The following is a 19,814-nucleotide window of genomic DNA, read 5'->3' on the forward strand; positions in this document are numbered from 1 at the left end:
TTAATAACATTCCACCCATGAGGCCACTAGGTCATTTGACTGCAGGAAATGGTTTGAAAGGCTTTGATATAAATGTAATTGACATATTAAGCCTCTTGGCCTTAGTATGACTTCACTATGTGCATGTAACTGAACATGCTGCCTCTGTCTTATCCTGTCTTCTCAGGGGGGTACTGACAGATACCATGGACCCATGCCGGGGGAGGGAGGAGATTATGCACCAAATCACTCTGGCAACAATGATCAGCTGACAGATCTCTCTCTGCATGAGCATGAGTGCTGATGATGTGTGATGACCTTTGGCCTCACATACTGAATGAGGGGGTGTATGGTGAAGCTGCCCCTAGATGCTGATATTAGTTTAGTTTTGCATTATCCCCAGTAATGGCTAAGGTTCGGTTTGGGCGATGGGGAAGCTGATCCTAGATCTGTGCCTAGAGGAGACTTCACCCTGGAGTTAATGAGGGGCAGGCTGAGAGACCCCTGGCTAGCCTGGTTCTACTCCACAGAGGACAGGCAGGGGGCCTGGGGCGGGATCACTCCTTGTGATTACCCTAATATTGCTATATTACTATTACTATGGTATCTCTAGCTTGTAATAAGGATTATTTTGTGTGTATTTCTGTCATTATATTATATTTTCTACTATTTTGAAACCTCTACTTACTATTGTGATGTCAGAAGTGAAGCAGAATTGCAGCCCTCTATGGTGTTTCTGTGAGAGAAATGGAAAAGTAACCAGTGGTCTCTGATGTTGACAGTGTGTTTGTGTGCGCATGTTGGTATGTATGTGTGACTGGTACATTGCATCTGTGATGCGATGGTAGCTGTTCACATTGTAAATGGTTTCTACAGTACAGTACCCCTAAGTTTGTCAAGAGTTTATACATGATTGAACTTCATATGGTGACATTTTTAACACAATTTGGTTTCATAAAGAAATGATAGACATTTGGGACCGCTTCTTAAGTCGCCAACTCTTTACTGTTGCTTTAATCTTAAACAGGCGAACCATATTACCATTATGCTACTGCTACGTGTGACAGCTTCTATCACTTTGTACAAGAAGGGAAGCAAAGACTAGTGGGCGATAATGGCATGTCTATTCTCTGTCTCTCTTTTTATATAGCTTACCAGTACGCTCCTATCCTGAATTCATCCTCATCACTATGTCATGAAGCAGCCTTTGGGTCAAGAGTGTTGACATACAGCAATGACATTGTGGTCCTTGTACAGTTTTGAAATTGATTGTGGGACGGAATCTGTCTAGGAGTTGAGCAGCTGCAGTCATGATTGTCTACTCTATGCATACCGAGCAGCACAGTAATAATTGATACGTTTTCCTTCATTTTAGCGGCTACTTTAACACTGCCATTGTTCCAACGTTATCTGAAGAACACACACGGAAACTCACACAAAGCCCACTCATAGCTGAAGGAGAGAGAGGAAAAGGGAACCAAGTTCAAGGGGTCGTTCATCTGTCAATGTCATTATGAATGTAAATAATATTCTGTGGGACCATATCAATAAAAACAAAATGCAACACTGCGCTGCTGTTTGTCCCCCTGTCATTCTTGTGATCTTGGTCGTGGTCATGTTATAAGACTGTCAAAAAGGAACTGGTAGTGAGAGTTCTTATCCTGAAAAACCCGGAACGTCCTTGCCCATTTCCTTCACATAGCTTACACACTAACGGTTGCCTTTGTGAAATGAATACTACCACTCTCAACAATCCCACTAAACAATACAAAAGTGAACAATAGCACCAATAAGCAAGAGTAATTTGATGTATTCCGCATCAAATGGAACAACGTTTCACACATTCGTAGGTGTTTGCTTGCGGTTCATGTTGCCTACATGACAGTCTTTGAGTGTACTGGAAAAATACTGTAGGTATTTAGCGCCATCAAATGGTGAGTTGAGGGACAACTTTAAATGCTCAATATTGGGCTCCTGGTGGTAGATTGCATATGGCTACCTGAGGATAGAAGATGCTCACACACATGTTCAGATATAGCTTTTCAGGTGGAATGCTGAGGTTTCTGGCAATGTATGTCAGATTTGGCAAGAATGGAAAAAATGCGAACGGGGGAAGGGTGGGATCATAAACTGTCACCACGGCTAAATCAAAGGACACTGGTATCAGCTAGGGGCCAATAAACAAGGAGGTTTCCTTCCTTGTTAGAGCTCTCTGTTGCTATACCTCTACCCATAGAGAGATTATTAACTGGCTAAATAGTAACTGACAACAATTGACATCTCAAAACAATCATTTGAACTATCATTATTGAAAAGTGTTCTCTTTTTTTGTTTTATTTGAATGAAATCAAGCTGTTTTTTACTCTACCTTAGTTTTGCTTATTTGAGATTTTATGCTCATGTAATGTAGATCAATGTCTATCGAATCACACTACTATTTTAACTTTCTGGCAACCAAATTCCAATGAATTTGCAATGTCATTTATCCTATGCATATCAAATTCATTCATAAGACGTTTTATAATTACAATAAAAATGTTTTAAAAAATACACACTTAAAAATAAGCCAATACTTTTAACTTATCAAAAATAGAAGGCTTAATTAATAGCACAATACATTCTAGTGGTTTTTTTTTGTTGGTTAGTTTTATTTGACAATTTAAGATACATGAAAAATGATATACCCGGCAACAGATACACATACCACAAACTGTCTAAAATATAAACACAATAAAGTCAAAAGACCATTGTGGTGTAATTAGTGTTTATTATTGAAAACCGTAACACTGAAAATACTCTGCTGGCAGACTGAATGAAAATAACCATAGTGAACAGCATTATTTCCATGAATCTTTGTACTCTGACTTCCTCTCTGATGTCTTTGGTCATTCTCTGAGACCACTTATCTCCATTAGGGGTCCATGAGAAAGGAATATTCAATCACCTCAGCCCTCCTGCTTTTATTGCGAGTCTCCACACAGGCAGGCAGGCATGCTGAACAGAATGGCCTCCTGCTGGTGGCCCGGGGACAATGCTGGCTACAATGACCATGACAAACACGTTGTCAAGACAATGGTTTGACAGTGAAAAGTTTGTGTGTTTGCAAGAAGTCGTTTTTTTTTCTCAAGAGAAAGGCCATTGAATCACTGGTCTGCCCTTGACTCTCAGTCTCCACACTGGCCCTCCTGTCTTTCTGCTCTTTCTGAGGGTCTCATCACCTGGACTCCACACACACAGAGACTGGCGCTGGGGGTCTCAGAATACAGCACACTGACTGTGAGTCCCTTGGCTTACCTCTCTTGGTCTTTTCTCTACTCCTTCTTGATGTTCCTGTCTGGTCCTCTGCTACCACCCGGTTGCTGTGGAGCCTCCTGCTGGGGGCCCTGGCTATCCCTTGACTCTGGCTGTCCCCTCTTACCCTGGTGGGTCTTCTCATGTTTTGCTAGGTGGTCGCTCCGCATGAACCTCTTCCCACATGCCTGACAGCTGAAGCGCTTCTCCCCCGTGTGTGTGCGCAGATGCCTCTGCAGCTCGTCGGAGCGTGTGAAGTTCTTCCCGCAGAAGAGCCAGCTGCAGAGGAAGGGCCGCTCCCCAGCATGCCAGCGCAGGTGGGCCTTCAGGTGGGACGTCTTCTTATACACCTTGCCACACTCGGGCAGGTGGCAGATGTGGAGCCTCCTACGGCCTGGTTCTTCTGGGTTTGCTGGAGCCCCTGTACCCCCAGAAGTGGACTGGCAGTTGGGGCACTTGCAGCGCCTGCAGCGACGTGTGGAGCCCAGCAAGCCCTTGGATGAGCCCTGGAGGAGGGCCGCGATCTGAGGCTGGTGCCCCAACACCAGCTGTCTGCCCAGGGCAAAGGGGTGAGGGTGGTGATGGTGGGGGTGGCTGTGAGGTTGGTGATGGCCATGGGGGCTGCTGGTGGTCTGCGGCAGGCTCCACCATTGCTGACCTTCCTCTGTATACCCACCAGGGTGGTAGGGGTGTCTTGTTGTGGAAACTTGGAGGAAGTTAGGAAAGTTCTGCCCAATACTATTGTTCTGGTGGTGGAAGTATGGGGTATGAGAGCTACCCTGGACCTGAGGAGCGAGCATCTTTCCTGGAGAGAGATCAAAGGCGTAGGCAGTCGGGGTGGAGGAGGGCTCAGCCGGAGGGGTGAGAGGCAGCTCATGGAGGTGGTGGTGGTGGTGGGGGTGAGGGCCCAGTCCACTCTGGATGTGGCCAGGAAAAGATACTTTTGGCACTGTCAGAGTTGCCACCTGTTGGACCCCAAGACTAGAGCTCTGGACCACATCCCCTCCCCACAGCTGGAGCATCCCAGTCATGGAGCTCATGGTCCCCTCATAAGGATGGTGTTGCCGCTCCTGCCCCACTCCACTGCCTCCCAGATGGGCTTGGCCACAGGTTCTGGCCAGGAAGGAGGATAGGGGAAGGGGCTCGTTCTCAGGAGAGGAGCTGGCTATGCGGTGCTGTGGAGTATAGAAATAATGGATGTTAGACATGCTGTACACTATTGAATTTGATACTAGTAAAAAACAAGATACAAAATCAATATATTATAGTGATTACCGAGAAACAATAGAGCAGTGGTGACCTTTTACAGTGGACCATAACATTTCTATTTCTAAAATATATGTTATACTTTTTCTATGTATTTAATGAACTAAACTAAAGTAACAGTAAAATACTGTTAACAATTTAATAAACCGGACGAATTCCTAAGAAGATACAGGGAGAAAATTAATCAATTATTGCACGTGGCACTTTAAAAAATATACTCTAAGTAACACTGAAATGTCTCTCCTATACCAAATTTGCTCCAAAAACATTCCAAACATATTTTCCTCCTCACCTGTAAGAAAGGTTGTAGAAAGTGATCGGTCCCCGGCAAAGCGGCCATCAGTTTTTGTGTCTCTACTACGCGCATCTGCGGCCAATGTAGCTTTTTGACTGGTCGCAGCTCACCGAAACAAAATCTTATCTAGAAAACGAGATTTGGCAGTGTCTGAATTCTCATCCAGTCAGACTCCTTTACTGAAAAAATAAATAAACCCCATAACGTGTTCTGTAAATTATCGTGAAGAAATAAAAAATACCATAGAATAAAAACAGATTGTAGAAACAATTCCAAAATCCGGGCTCCGGTGGTATCCCTTCTGCAATCTATCTCTCCCAGTAATTTTAGGTGACAAACTTTCAGAAACCTTGTCTTCACTGATTGCCTCGAACGCTATATCCTTTGAAGTGCGACGAGACCAATCGACACATTCTTGACAGCATCTTGTTATGGAGAGGTGTCCTCTGCGGGATCCCTTTCACGAGTGGGCCTACAGAAAAGTAGGAACTGTGTGTGCGTGCGTCTATGTCAGGGAGAGAGAGGGAGAGAGCGAGAGAGAGAGAAATTATTTTTTCTCCCCCACTATTCCTACTACAACTATTTGCACATTGTGAAAAAAAACACTGTAGGCTACGTAGATATGTCTTTATGTTTTTCTAACCTTTTTAGTGAAATGTTTACTGTTAAGTTTTAATATTTTTTGGTTGATGTTGTTAAATTAGTTTCTTCTAACGTTTGTTTATTGTTTATTTCACTTGCTTTAGCAATGTAGACATCTGTTCCGCATGCCAATAAAGCCCTTTTGAATTTAAATTAATATTGAATTGAGAGAGAGAGCCTGAGAGAGAGAGAGAGTGCGCGAGGGGGTGGGGAGGCAGGGGGTGGACAGAGAGACAGACAGAAACTTTTACAGTATTTATGGTTTACCTAGATAGGCTAATTTAAATGAATGGCCAAACTATCCACAATTTATATTTTTATGATAAGGCTAATACCTTCGGCCTACTACCAGAAACTAGTTTAATCAACATTGTTTCCACACACACAACAAAAAGCAATGTGATGACGTTAAATCAACGTGGAAAACGGATTGGGTTTGCTAAAAGTCATCAATGTAATGGGATTTTGAACTTTTAACCTAAATCCAATGACAGAGTGAACTTGTTTTTGTTGATTTCTCGTTGAATTCACGTTAGTTGACAACTCAACCAAACGTAAATGAAAAGTAGACATTGAACATACCCAGTGGGGTATGTCTACTAGGCAGATACTTCATTGCAAAGTGTTTGGAAGTGATTTGAGCTGGTGGTTGACGTTTTTGGGGGGGTTTCCTTCTTAATTCTGTATAATAATCCAGGATCAAAGAGCCCCAATAGCATCTGAAAGTCAAGCAAACTGAAGGTTTTCCTCCCCTCTGACGATCTCCCTCCCACTGGTTCAAGTGAAGGCCAATATCAAATCTTATCGCAGATGCAACATTTTCTACGTGGTGACCATTTTGCTCCTTCAAAGAACTCTGCAAGAAGTGTCAAGTTACATTGGCAAAGCAACGTGCTTTAAATTTACAATATACTTTATTTTCTTTCGATTGAGCCTATTTTCTGGCATGTGTATTCGTTTTATTTCTTTACTAGATAACTATAACACCATATTTCAGGAGCCAATAACCATTGTGTAGTTATTTGTCAATTTATTATTCCATATCTCTTTTACCCGCATTTCCATTTCAAGGTGTATTCTTCGAAATTGATAGGACAATGGACATTTCATTGTAACGGATATATTAGGTATATCTAGTTTGCTTCTTCTGTCAGTCCCAACATCTCTATGGCATCCCCACATAGGCCTATATCTAGCTCTACACTAAGGACTGTGATTTGACAAGATGGTCATAACAGATGTGAGGGACAGGCTCTCCCTGTGCCAATAAACCTAGAGAGCCATTATTAGCTGTTCAAGACACAGTAATTGGGCACAGTTAAGAGGCCATTATGTTATATATTGTGTTTTATACATCTTACAAATCCATAAGTGCCGTTCGAAACATGCTTGTTTTGATCGTAAAGCGTTTTATAATATAAAAGGTAGCTGGTGGAAACCCATTCTTTACGACATATAGCGCGTCGATTCCCGCCTGCACTGATTGAGGGACGAGCGTGGCGTCGGAGTGACACCTCCATCTATGTAAGACAATGGAACAAACATTTATCACACCAGTGGATAACACAAACTCTTTTGGCAGATTTCTTCAACGTTTGTCATGAATTTTTCACATAATTGTCATATGGAAATTAAATCCAATAGAAAATGTTGTAAATTATATCTAGAGGTTATTGTACAATAGGGTATAAGATGTTTGATTCACATATCAATCTAGGGATAAAGCCAAGCAAATAAGAACCAAGCAGAAACTTGTAGATCAATATTGAGGCAGTAGTGCTGGGTCTCATTCATACAGCCGCAGCGGTGTGTTTCATCATCGCTACAGAGGATGTCAATTACATTGCTTCGCATTTCCTGTCCCACTGCCCCCCTTCCCCTCCAACCCATCTCCTTCTAACTCGTTTCTCTCACTGATCCCAGATGACCGTCTTTGAAGTGCTAACGACTCTCTCTTTTCTCACTTTGAACTGTGAAGCGCACAATGCTCCTGTGGTCGTGCCCAGCGTCCCCTGTCTCACACCGTGGCGCTTTGAGCTGTTGCTCTGTGCTGCGGAGCGTCATTTAAATACACCTGGATCCAGATGGAACTCTCCCTGATCTCCAGCTTCCCTGGGTTCCCAAGGCACGGGCGGGGAGAGATCCCAGGGATCATTAGAAGCAACCAGGGTAGATGTTTTTTAATTTTTTTATTTATTTAACTAGGCAAGTCAGTTAAGAACAAATTCTTATTTACAATGACGGTTTACCAAAAGGCAAAAGGCCTCCTGCGGGGCCTGGGATTTAAAAAAATAAAAAAATAAATATAAATATAGGACAAAATACACATCACAACAAGAGAGACAACACTATATCATTTCATTATTTTTTTATTTCACCTTTATTTAACCAAGTAGGCCAATTGAGAACCAGTTCTCAGTTACAACTACGACCTGGCCAAGATAAAGCAAAGCAGTGCGACAAAAACAACGACACAGAGTTACACATAAACAAACGTACAGTCAATAACACAAAAGAAAAAAAAATAGAAAAATCTATGTACAGTGTGTGCAAATGTAGAAGATTAGGGAGGTAGGCAATAAATAGGCCATAGAGGCGAAAATAATTACAATTTAGCATTAATACTGGAGTGATAGATGTGCAGATGATGAAATGCCAGTAGAGATACTGGGGCGCAAAACAGCAAGAGGGTAAGTAATAATATGGGGATGAGGTAGTCTGGTGTGCTATGTACAGATTGACCGCGTACAGGTACAGTGGTCGGTAAACTGCTCTGACAGCTGATGCTTAATTTAGAGAGGGAGATATAAGACTCCAGCTTCAGATATGTTTTTTTTTCATGCTGGAGTGCGTGCTACGGGTGGGTATTGCTATGGTGACCAGTGAGCTGAGATAAGGCGGGGCTTTACCTAGCAAAGACTTATAGATGACCTGGAGCCAGTGGGTTTGGCGATGAATATGTAGTGAGGGCCAGCCAACAAGAGCATACAGGTCACAGTGGTGAGTAGTATATGGGGCTTTTGTGATAAAACGGATGGCACTGTGATAGACGACATCCAGTTTGCTGAGTAGAGTGTTGAGGGCTATTTTGTAAATGACATCACAGAAGTCAAGGATCGGTAGGATAGTCAGTTTTACGAGGGTATGTTTGGCGGCATGAGTGAAGGATGCTTTGCTGCAAAATAGGAAGCCGATTCTAGATTTCATTTTGGATTGGAGATGCTTAATGTGAGTCTGGAAGGAGAGTTTACAGTCTAACCAGACACCTAGGTATTTGTAGTTGTCCACATATTCTAGGTCAGAACCGTCCAGAATAGTGATGCTAGTCGGGCGGGAGGGTGCAGGCAGAAATCGGTTGAAGAGCATGCACTTAGTTTTACTTGCATTTAAAAGCAGTTGGAGGCCACGGAAGGAGAGTTGTATGGCGTTGAAGCTCATTTGGAGGTTTGTTAGCACAGTGTCCAAAGAAGGGCCAGAAGTATACAGAATGGTGTCGTCTGCGTAGAGGTGGATCGGAGAATCACCAGCAGCAAGAGCGACATCATTGATATATACAGAGAAGAGAGTCGGCCCGAGAATTGAACCCTCTGGCACCCCCATAGAGACTGCCAGAGGTCCGGACAACAGGCCCTCCGATTTGACACACTGAACTCTATCTGAGGAGTAGTTGGTGAACCAGGCGAGGCAGTCATTTGAGAAACCAAGGCTGTTGAGTCTGCCGATAAGATTGCGGTGATTGACAGAGTCGAAAGCCTTGGCCAGGTCGATGTATCCTGCTGCACAGTACTGTCTTTTATCGATGGCGGGTATGATATCATTTAGGACCTTGCGCGTGGCTCAGGTACACCCATGACCAGCTCAGAAACCAGATTTCATAGTGGAGAATGTATGGTGGGATTTGAATTGTTCGGTGATCTGTTTATTAATCTGGCTTTCGAAGATTTTAGAAAGGCAGGGCAAGATGGATATAGGTCTGTAACAGTTTGGGTCTAGAGTGTCTCCCCTTTTGAAAAGGGGGATTACCGCGGCGGCTTTCCAATCTTTGGGGATCTCAGACATAAAGAGAGACCTAAGGCAAAAACATAGCAAGGCAGCAACACATGACAACACTGCATGGTAGCAACACAACATAACAATAACATGTTAGCAACACAAAATGGTAGCAGCACAAAACAGGGTACAAACAGTATTGTGCACAGACAACAGCACAAAGGGCAAGAAGGTAGAGACAACAATACATCACACAAAGCAGCCACAACTGTCAGTAAGAGTGGCCATGATTGAGTCTTTGAATGAAGAGATTGAGATAAAACTGTCCAGGTGGAGTGTGTGTTGCAGCTCGTTCCATTGGCTAGCTGCAGCAAAATAAAAAGAGGAGCGACCCAGGGATTTTAATATAAAAAAAAAATCTAACTATTTCACCTTGTGTGTGCTTTGGGGACCTTTAACAGAATGTGACTGGCAGAACAGGTGTTGTATGTGGAGGATGAGGGCTGCAGTAGATATCTCAGATAGGGGAGAGTGAGGTCTAAGAGGTTTTTATAAATAATCATCAACCAGTGGGTTTTGTGACGGGTATACAGAGATTACCAGTTTTTACACAAGTGTACAGAGTGCAGTGATGTGTTCGATAATGAGCATTGATGGCAAATATGATGGCGAATGGTAAAGAACATCTAGCCGCTCGAGAGCACCCTTACCTGCCGATCTATAAATTACATCTCCGTAATCTACCATGGGTAGGATGGTCATCTGAATCAGGGTTAGTTTGGCAGCTGGGGTGAAAGAGGAGCGATTATGATAGAGGAAACCAAGTCTAGATTTAACTTTAGCCTGCAGCTTTGTTATGTGCTGAGAGAAGGACAGTGAACCATCTAGCCATACTCCTAAGTACTTGTGTAAGGTGACAACCTCAAGCTCTAAACCCTCAGAGGTATTAATCACACCGGTGGTTACGTCCATCATCCATTTTATATGATATGTTAGGAATTTCAGTTCATATGATATGTTACAAATTGCAATTAGTACAATATGTTAAGAATTAGCGTACTGTATGATACGTTATGACTTCCAATTGTTTGTGGCTAACGTTAGCTAGGTGGCTAATGTTAGTTAGGTGGCTATGGTTAGCTAAGATAGGGGTTAGGGTTAGCATGTTAGCTAACCCTGCCCCTAAGTAGTTGCAAAGTAGCTAAAAAGTAGTAAGTAATTGCAAAGTTGCTAAAATGCAAAAGTTGTCCGTGATGAGATTCAAACATCCAACCTTTGGGTTGCTAAACACTCATGTTATACACCTGCCCATCCACCCTACCAATCACTCTACTTTCCTTAAGTAACCCTCTGTCTTATGTAACCATTCCAAATCTAAGATATATTCATTTGAGTGTCCTGGATTTACATTTACTATGTTACATCTAGTCTATGAGACCAGGCTGTTAGAACAGGCTGGGTGGAGGGGTAGCATACCACATCAACAAACAGGCTTTCATACCTCTCTCTCTGGCATTAATGAGAGAGGTTCTGACTGAAATGTTGACATTCCCTCCTTTGGCACCTCCAACGTGAACACTTGATTCATGTAGTCAGTGAATGAGTGATGAAAATATGGTTTTGTTGTTTCTTCTTCTTGATCTCAAGCTTCTGCATGTGATGGTTGAGAATGCTTGGATGGGTTTGTTTTGGAAACCCTCTGGCACTGCCCACTGTCCAGACAAAAGAGATTGGGATGTTATGCATCTCCTGAATTAGAAAACTTTATGGCCAGTTGGATTTTTTTGCTTGCTGTGAGATTATATACAAAGGACATAAGTAGACACACTCACTCGCAGAATTGAAAAAGTATGCATAATGAAAATCATACACATGGGCATTAGAGGAAGTTGGGAACGACAAAACAAGAACAGCTTACAGAAAGATTGCAGTCTGTCTTTAGAGTGAAATCCATCCATTCCCGAGGGAGTATTCAGAGCCTTATAATGTCATAACTGCCCAGCCTGAAGGGCCATTCTAAACCAGATCAGCCTGTAATGTTCCCAGCTGCTTTGGCCATCTGCACCATCTTTAAAGCCAGTCACTCACCAGGGCTTTTGCGGTCTGTGTCATAAAGCTGATTTCACACCCCTGGTGTTGCCTTGAATAGGCCACCATCACCATGACCACACATCCTAAACCTGACCCACCCATCCAACCACCCTCTCACTAAACTGTAGTAGACTATACCACAGAACCAAGGGAAATCAGTTGACACAATGACACATGGGTTTTGGGCTGATTTTCAGCAGTGACACAGTTGGACAGAGAATAGAGACTGTGAGACAACACCCTTGCAGTAAGTCTATTGAATAGAGGAGAATAGAGAGGTTAGATTATTTTGAAAAAACCCTGCATGCTTTCTCCAAGATTCCTTTCTGTATCCTTCTGTAAGATCATTAACATGTCACATACTGTAATCTTCAAGGTAACTCCCGGATGCAGATTTGAGATAATTAGGCTAGGCTATATGGCCATCCTTACCTGTCAACAGTTGCATGCTGAAGAGGGCCTGGTCGGTTTTATATGATGGGCGGAAAACATTACTCTGAATTCTAGTGGAATATTAAACAGCACTACAGAGAGTGTTGCTCCGTGTGTCATCCTGATTTTGTAGAGGAATCAGATCTGTTTTGGACTTAATCAAAACAACTTAATTTAATTTAAAAGAAATGCTTTGATCAAATCATATATGTGATTTCATTAGCATCCCTATACGCCAGACCTCTCTCTCCTAAGTACTTGTGTGATTCTTGAATAATTCATATTTTAAAGATTATTTCATATACACATTTTATATTAAGGTAATTCATGATCTGTTATATTGAAGGACAATTCCACCCATAAAACTATATTTTGGTATTTGTTTCATTAGTCCATTGTTGAAATCATCCCAAAATGTTTTGCTCATCAGCGCTCAAGTTTTCAAGACTTGTAACCTTCAAAATACAGAAATCATCCCTCTATTATGCAAAATTAAACATATGACTCAAAAAGCATCATACAGGGATGATTTCTGTATTTTGAAGGTTACAAGTCTTGAAAACTTGAGCACTGACAACTGGGACTATGTCAACAATGGACTAATGAAACAAATACGAAAATATAGTTTTTGGGTGGAGTTTTCCTTTACGGTTAATCAAATATGGACATGTAGTATGTGCCTTTCCAAATCATGTCCAATAAATTGTAGAAACATCTCAAGGATGATCAATGGAAATAGGATGCACCTGACCTCAGGTCTCAGAGCAAAAAACTTTCTGTACTTTTTACCCCAATTTTGTGATATCCAATTGGTAGTTACAGTCTTGTCCCATTGCTGCAACTCCCATACGAACTCGGGAGAGACGAAGTTTGAGAGAAAAATATCCTACAAAACACGACCCCACCAAGCCGCACTGCTTCTTGACACACTGCTCGCTTAACCCAGGCCAGCCGCACCAATGTACCAACAGCTGGCAACCTTGGTCAGCGTGCATGCACCTGTCTCGCCACAAGGAGTTGCTAGAGCACAATGGGACAAGGACATCCCAGCCGGCCAAACCATCCCCTAACCCAGACAACGCTGGGCCAATTGTGTGCCGCCCCGTGTCTCACAGTCGCAGCCGGCTGCAACACAGCCTGGGATGCCTTAGACCACTGCGCCACTCGGCTGGCCGGTATTTGTGTTTTTTATTTTAAGAAATTTACAAACATAACAACCTTTTTTCGCTTTGTCATTTATGGGGTAATGTGTGTAGAATGATGAGGATTTTTTTTATTTAATCCATTTTAGAATAAGGCTGTAAACGTAACAAAATGTGGAAAAAGTCAAGGGGTTTGAATACTTTCCGAATGCACCGTATATCACTGAGTTGTATAACACAAACTGCTCCATCTGTCAAATAGAAAACTTTCATGGGTATTGGAGGAGCTTGAAGTTTGTTTTGTATTTTGTTTTTTGGGGGTTGGTTACAACTTCAGAAGCCAGATCAGAGACCCCCTGATCAAAGGGGACACCCGGGTTAGTTTTGGAATACATGGGGAGTAACACTCAACTCTTTGATACTCCACATCAATATTTTACTTCACCAATCACCTGGCATGCTCCTTCTCTTCTCCCTCCTCAGGACAAGGGAGGGAGGAAGGGGAGAGACTGAGGGGAAGGAGGATGGAGACTGAGGGAAGGAATGGAGGGTGAAATGATACGAAGCTGATGTAAAGAACCAACATGCAAAGCCCCGTAATTCTGTCCCAGGTTTGCTTAGAATATTCTCTATCTCTACCGTACCATATTATGTATATTCTCACAGAATCCATGATTCAATGTTATCAGTAACACAAAGAAAACACATAGGCCTACAACTGTTCCATGTAAGCATATTGTTTTTGACTGACAACGCAAATAAAATAAAATGTTATTTGTCACATGCGCAACCTTACCGTGAAATGCTTACTTACTAGCCCTTAACCAACAATGCAGTTAAGAAAAGAGTTAAGAAACTATTTACTAAATAAAAAATAATAATTTTTTAATTTTTTTTTTTTAAAAGTAAAACAATAAAATAACAATAATTACGCTATATACAGCGGGTACCGGTACTGAGTCAATGGGTGGGGGTACAGGTTAGTCGAGGTAATTTGTGCATGTAGGTAGGGGTAAAGTGACTATGCATAGATAATAAACAGCAAGTAGCAGCAGAGTAAAAACAAAGTCGGTGGGGGGGGGGGGGGGGTTGTCAATAAAAATAGTCTGGGTGGCCATTTGATTAATTGTTCAGCAGTCTTGTGGCTTGGAGGTAGAAGCTGTTAAGGAGACTTTTGGACCTAGACTTGACGCTCTGATAATGTTTGCCGTGCGGTAGCAGACAGAACAGTCTATGACTTGGGTGACTGGAGTCTTTGACATTTTTTGGGGCCTTCCTCTGACACTGCCTAGGATATAGGTCCTGGATGGCAGGAAGTTTGGCCCCAATGATGTATTGTGCTGTACGCACTACTCTCTGTAGTGCCTTGCAGTTGCCATACCATGCAACCGGCCAGGATGCTCTCTATGTTGCCGCTGTATAACTTTGAGGATCTAGGAACCCATGCCTAATCTTTTCAGTCTTCTGATGGGGAAAATGCATTGTCGTGCCCTCTTCACAACTTTCTTGGTGTGTTTGGACCATGATAGTTTGTTGGTGATGTGACACCAAGGAACTTGAAACTCTCGACCCGCTCCATTACAGCCCCGTCGATGTGAATGGGGGCTTGTTCAGCCCCTCTTTTCCTGTAGTCCACGATCATCTCCTTTGTCTTGCTCACATTAAGGGAGAGGTTGTAGTCCTGGCACCACACTGCCAGGTCTCTGACCTCTTCCCTATAGGCTGTCTCATCATTGTCGGTGATCAGGCCTACCACCGTTGTGTAGTCAGGAAATGTAATGATGGTGTTGGAGTCGTGTTTGGCCACGCATTCATGGGGGAACAGAAAGTACAGGAGGGGACTAAGCACGCACCCCTGAGGGGCCCCGTGTTGAGGATCAGCTTGGCAGATGTGTTGTTGCCTACCCTTACCACCTGGGGGCGGCCCGTCAGGAAGACCAGGATCCAGTTGCAGAGGGAGGGGTTTAGTCCCAGAGTCCTTAGCTTAGTGTTAAGCTTTGTGGGCACTATGGTGTTGAACGCTGAGCTGTAGTCAAGGTGGGAAAGGGCAATGAGGAGTGCGATTGGGCGTCATCAGTGGATCTGTTGGGGCGGTATGTGAATTGGAGTGGGCCTAGGGTTTCCCGGGTTGATGGTGTTGATATAAGCCATGACCATCATTTCAAAGTACTTCATGGCTACCGACATGAGTGATACGGGGTGGTAGTCATGTAGGCAGATTACCTTCGCTTTCTTGGGCACAAGGGCTATGGTGGTCTGCTTGAAACATGTAGGTATTTAGGAATCGGTCAGGGAGAGGTTGAAAATGTCGCTGAAGACACTTGCCAGTTGTCCTGGTAATCTGTCTGGCCCGCGGCCCTGTGAATGTTGACCTGTTTAAAGGTCTTGCTCACATCGGCTTCTGAGAGCATGATCACACAGTCGTCTGGAACAGCTGGTGCTCTCATGCATGCTTGAGAGTTACTTGCCTTGAAGCGAGCATAAAAGGCATTTAGCCCATCTGGTAGGCTCGCGTCACAAAGTCTGTGGGAGGGGGGGTTGTCAATGCAAATAGTCTGGGTGGCCATTTGATTCATTGTTCAGCAGCTCACGGCTGTGTTTCCCTTTGTAGTCCATAATAGTTTGCAAGTCCTAGCAAATCCGATGAGCGTCAGAGCCGGTGTAGTAGGATTCAATCTTAGTCCTGTATTGACGCTTTGAGTGTTTGATGGTTCGTCTGAGGGCATAGCGGGATTTCTTATAAGCGTTTCTTATAAGTGTCCCGCTCTTTGAAAGCAGCAGCTCTAGCCTTTAGCTCGGTGTGGATGTTGCCTGTAATCCATGGCTTCTGGTTGGGATATGTACGTATGGTCACTGTGGGGACGACGTCGTCGATACACCTTTGAAGAGGGGGATGACGGCGGAAGCTTTCCAATCTTTTGGGATTTCAGACGATACAAAAGAAAGGTTGAACAGGCTAGTAATAAGGGTTGCAACAATTTCGGCAGATAATTTTAGAAAGAGAGGGTCCAGATTGTCTTGCCAGGCTGATTTGTAGGGGTCCAGATTTTGCAGCTCTTTCAGAACCTCAGCTATCTGGATTTGGGTGAAGGAGAAATGGGGAGACTTGGGCGAGTTGCTATGGAGGGTGCAGGGCAGTTCACTGGGGTAGGGGTAGCCAGGTGGGAAGCATGGCCAGCCGTTAGAATGCTTATTGAAATTCTCAATTATCGTGGATTTATTGGTGGTGACAGTGTTTCCTAGCCTCAGTGCAGTGGGCAGCTGGGAGGAGGTGCTGATTGCTGAGATCTTGGTTGAAGACAGCAGAGGTGTATTTGGAGGGCAAGTTGGTTAGGATGATATCTAGGAGGGTGCCCATGTTTATGGATTTGGGGTTATACCTGGTAGGTTCATTGATAATTTGTGTGAGATTGAGGGCATCAACCTTAGATTGTAGGATGGCCAGGGTGTTTAGCATGTCCCAGTTTAGGTCAGCTAGCAGCACGAGCTCTGAAGATAGACAATCAATTCACATATGGTGTCCAAGGCACCCCTGGGGGCAGAGGGTGGTCTATAGCAAGTGGCAACGTTGAGAGACTTGTTTCTGGAAAGGTGGATTTTTAGAAGTAGAAGCTTGAATTGTCTGGCCACAGACCTGGATAGTATGACAAAACTCTGCAGGCTATCTCTGCAGTAGATTGCCACTCCGCCCCCTTTGGCAGTTCTATCCTGTCGGAAAATGTTATAGTTAGGGATGGACATTTCAGGGTTTTTGGTGGTCTTCCTAAGCCAGGATTCAGACATGGCTAGGACATCCGGGTTGGCAGAGTGTTCTAAAGCAGTGAATAAAACAAACTTGGGGAAGAGGCTTCTAATGTTAATATGCATGAAACCAAAGCTTTTACGGTTACAGAAGTCAACAAATGAGAGAGAGCACCTGGGGAATGGGAGTGGAGCAAGGCACTGTAGGGCCTGGATTAACCTCTACGTCACCAGAGGAACAGAGGAGGAGTAGGATAAGGGTACGGCTAAAGGCTATAAGAACATTCTGAACAGAGAGTAAAAGGAGCAGGTTTCTGGGCGCGATAGAATAGATTCAAGGCATAATGTACAGACAAAGGTATGGTAGGATGTGAATAAAGTGGAGGTAAACCTAGGCACAGAGTGAAGATGAGAGAGATATTGTCTCTAGAAGCATCATTTAAACCAGGTGATGTCACCGCATGTGTGGGAGGTGGAACTGAAGGGTTAGCTAAGGCATATTGAGCAGGGCTAGAGGCTCTACTGTGAAATAAGATAATAATCACTAACCAGAACAGCAATGGAAAGGCATATTGACATTAGGGAGAGGCATGCATAGCCGAGTGATCATAGGGGTCCAGTGAGTAGTTAAGCTGTCTGGAGACACGGCGATTCAGACAGCTAGCGGGCCGGGGATAGCAAGCTAGCAGAAAGGCCTTAGAGGGACGTCGTGACGGAAGAAGTCTGTTGTAGCCTCCTAGTGCGGTTCCGTCAGCAGACCAGCTGTGATGGATTAGTAGGGTCCGTGTAGTAAAGGGGCCCAGTCCAATTGGCAAAATAGATATAGTGGCCGAAGAAATTGGCCGATGGACCTATTCAGCTAACAGTCCGATATGCTCTAGACAGCTAGCGGGCCACGGCTAGCAGGCTAGCAGATGGGCATTCAGGGGACGTCGCGATGGAGGGGCCTGTTGGAAAAAGAATTATGTCGGTAGTCCAGTCGTGATGGATTAGCAGGACTTCGTGTAGTAAAAGGGGTCCAGGCAAATTGGCAAAATAGGTATTGTAGCCCAATGAGTGGCTGATGGACCTCTTCAGCTAGCCGGGAGCTGGGCTAGCTCCAGGCTAATTGGTGCTTGCTTCGGGACAGAGACATTAGCCAGGAGTAGCAACTCGGATTGCAGCTATCTAGCTTGCGGTAGGAATCTGGGGATAAGGAAAGAAAATAAGGAAAGAAATGCTCTGGTTTGAATCGCGTTGCGCAAACTGGCGAGAGATCTCCGATCTAGAGGTTAGCTGATGACCACTAGCAGTGGTTAGCTGACTACTAGCTAGTAGCTAGTTAGCTGGCTAGTTGCTGTTGGGGGATTCTGGTTCAAAAGTAAAGAAAAATACTTTAAAAAATAGCAGATTCATACCACATTGGGTGAGTCGGGTTGCAGGAGAGTATATTGAAGTTGAGGTTTAGGAAAAATGAGTCATGCAAGTCCACCTTTGCATAAACAATCACAAATAAATATGGCATCCAAATTTACGGAATTCATATTAGGACTCTGTCAACATGGAGTGAGTTTTCTAGTCTTGGACTCTTAAAACTTCTTAGGGATAGGGGGCAGTATTTTCACATCCGGATGAAAAGCGCGCCCAAAGTAAACTGCCTGTTACTCAGGCCCAGAAGCTAAGATAGGCATATAGTTAGTAGATTTGGATAGAAAACACACCGACGTTTCTAAAACTGTTGGAATAATATCTGTGAGTATAAGAGAACTGATTTGGCAGACAAGCACAATCCATCCAGGGAATTTTTTGTTGTTGAGGTCATTGTGTTTTCCAATGCTTTCTATGGGAACCCTGATTTATTAGGGCCCAGATTGCTTGCAGTTCCTATGGCTTCCAATAGATGTCAACAGTCTTTAGAAATTGGTCAATTTTTTATTGTTGTTGAGAATTGAAGAAGTAGTGCTGTTCTTTGTACATGTCACTCTGAAGATCTCTAGTATTTTGGTGCGCGTGAACAGGAGCACGCTCCGTGTTATTTTTCTTCGTTATTGGAAACAGATTATCCTGTCTTAAATGTTATCGATTATTTACATTTTAGGATACCTGAGGTTGGATTAGGAACGTGGTTTGAAATTTTACAGGTAACTTATTAGATACTTTGTAGTCATGTTGGAACCGGTGTATTTCTGAATCAAACGCGCCAAATAAATTGACATTTTAGGGATATAAAGAAGGGATTTATCGAACAAATCGACCATTCATTGTGTCACTGAGACATTTGGGATTGCAAAAAGAAGAAGATCTTCAAAGGTAAGGCATTTATTATATCGTTATTTCTGACTTTTGTGTCGCACCTGCCTGGTTGAAAAATAATTTTCATGTGTTTGTATGCGGGGTGCTGTCCTCAGATAATCGTATGGTGCGCTTTCGCCGTAAAGCCTTTTTGAAATCTGACACAGCGGCAGGATTAACAAAAAGTTAAACTTTATTTTGATGTATTACACTTATATTTTCGTGAATGTTGAAAATGGATATTTCTGTAGTTTGAATTTGGCGCTCTGCAATTTCACTGGATGTTGTCAAATCTATCCCGCTAACGGGATTGGCACGTTAAGGGATCACTAAGAGGTTTTAACTGAGTAGCTCTCATGATATGTCAAGTTAAACACATTTTAGCATGAATTTTACCAGCCTACGTTACAGTGTGCCAGGACACAACAAGTTGGTATTGACATGTTGCAGTGTTGACCTACAGTAGAAAGCCTGGGGCGAATCATACAGGATGTGTGACACCCGCACTGTGAACTAAATCCTCAGAACTAAATCCTAGGCTACCTGGGGCGACAGGTAGTGTCTAGTGTTTAGAGCGTTGAATCCCGAGCTGACAAGGTAAAACATCTGTCGTTCTGCCTCTGAACAAGGCAGTTAACCCATTGTTCCTAGGCCGTCATTGTAAATAAGAATTT

The 19,814-nt window shown here is 43.4% G+C and overlaps 2 protein-coding genes across 3 annotated transcripts in view; one reads left to right on the plus strand and one right to left on the minus strand.

Moving 5' to 3' along the window:
* The window catches only part of LOC115143171 (rho guanine nucleotide exchange factor 25-like), a 59,362-nt gene extending 57,814 nt beyond the window's left edge, over positions 1-1,548 (plus strand). For both annotated transcript variants that reach the window (XM_065001821.1, XM_065001822.1), the window contains one exon: positions 167-1,548. In XM_065001821.1, the coding sequence (XP_064857893.1) occupies positions 167-283 (117 nt within the window). In that variant the 3' untranslated portion in view covers positions 284-1,548. The remainder of the gene's footprint in view (positions 1-166) is intronic.
* Positions 1,549-3,290: 1,742 nt separating this feature from the next.
* Positions 3,291-4,903, minus strand: LOC115142326 (transcription factor Sp5-like). Its single transcript, XM_029681731.2, has 2 exons — positions 4,829-4,903; positions 3,291-4,445 (listed from the first exon to the last, which is right to left on the minus strand). Exons 1-2 carry the CDS (start codon positions 4,901-4,903, stop codon positions 3,291-3,293), a joined length of 1,230 nt encoding a protein of 409 aa, XP_029537591.2.
* Between the last annotated feature and the right edge of the window lie 14,911 nt (positions 4,904-19,814).

The sequence above is a fragment of the Oncorhynchus nerka genome, linkage group LG15 (assembly GCF_034236695.1).
Source record: "Oncorhynchus nerka isolate Pitt River linkage group LG15, Oner_Uvic_2.0, whole genome shotgun sequence".
NCBI lineage: Eukaryota > Metazoa > Chordata > Actinopteri > Salmoniformes > Salmonidae > Oncorhynchus > Oncorhynchus nerka.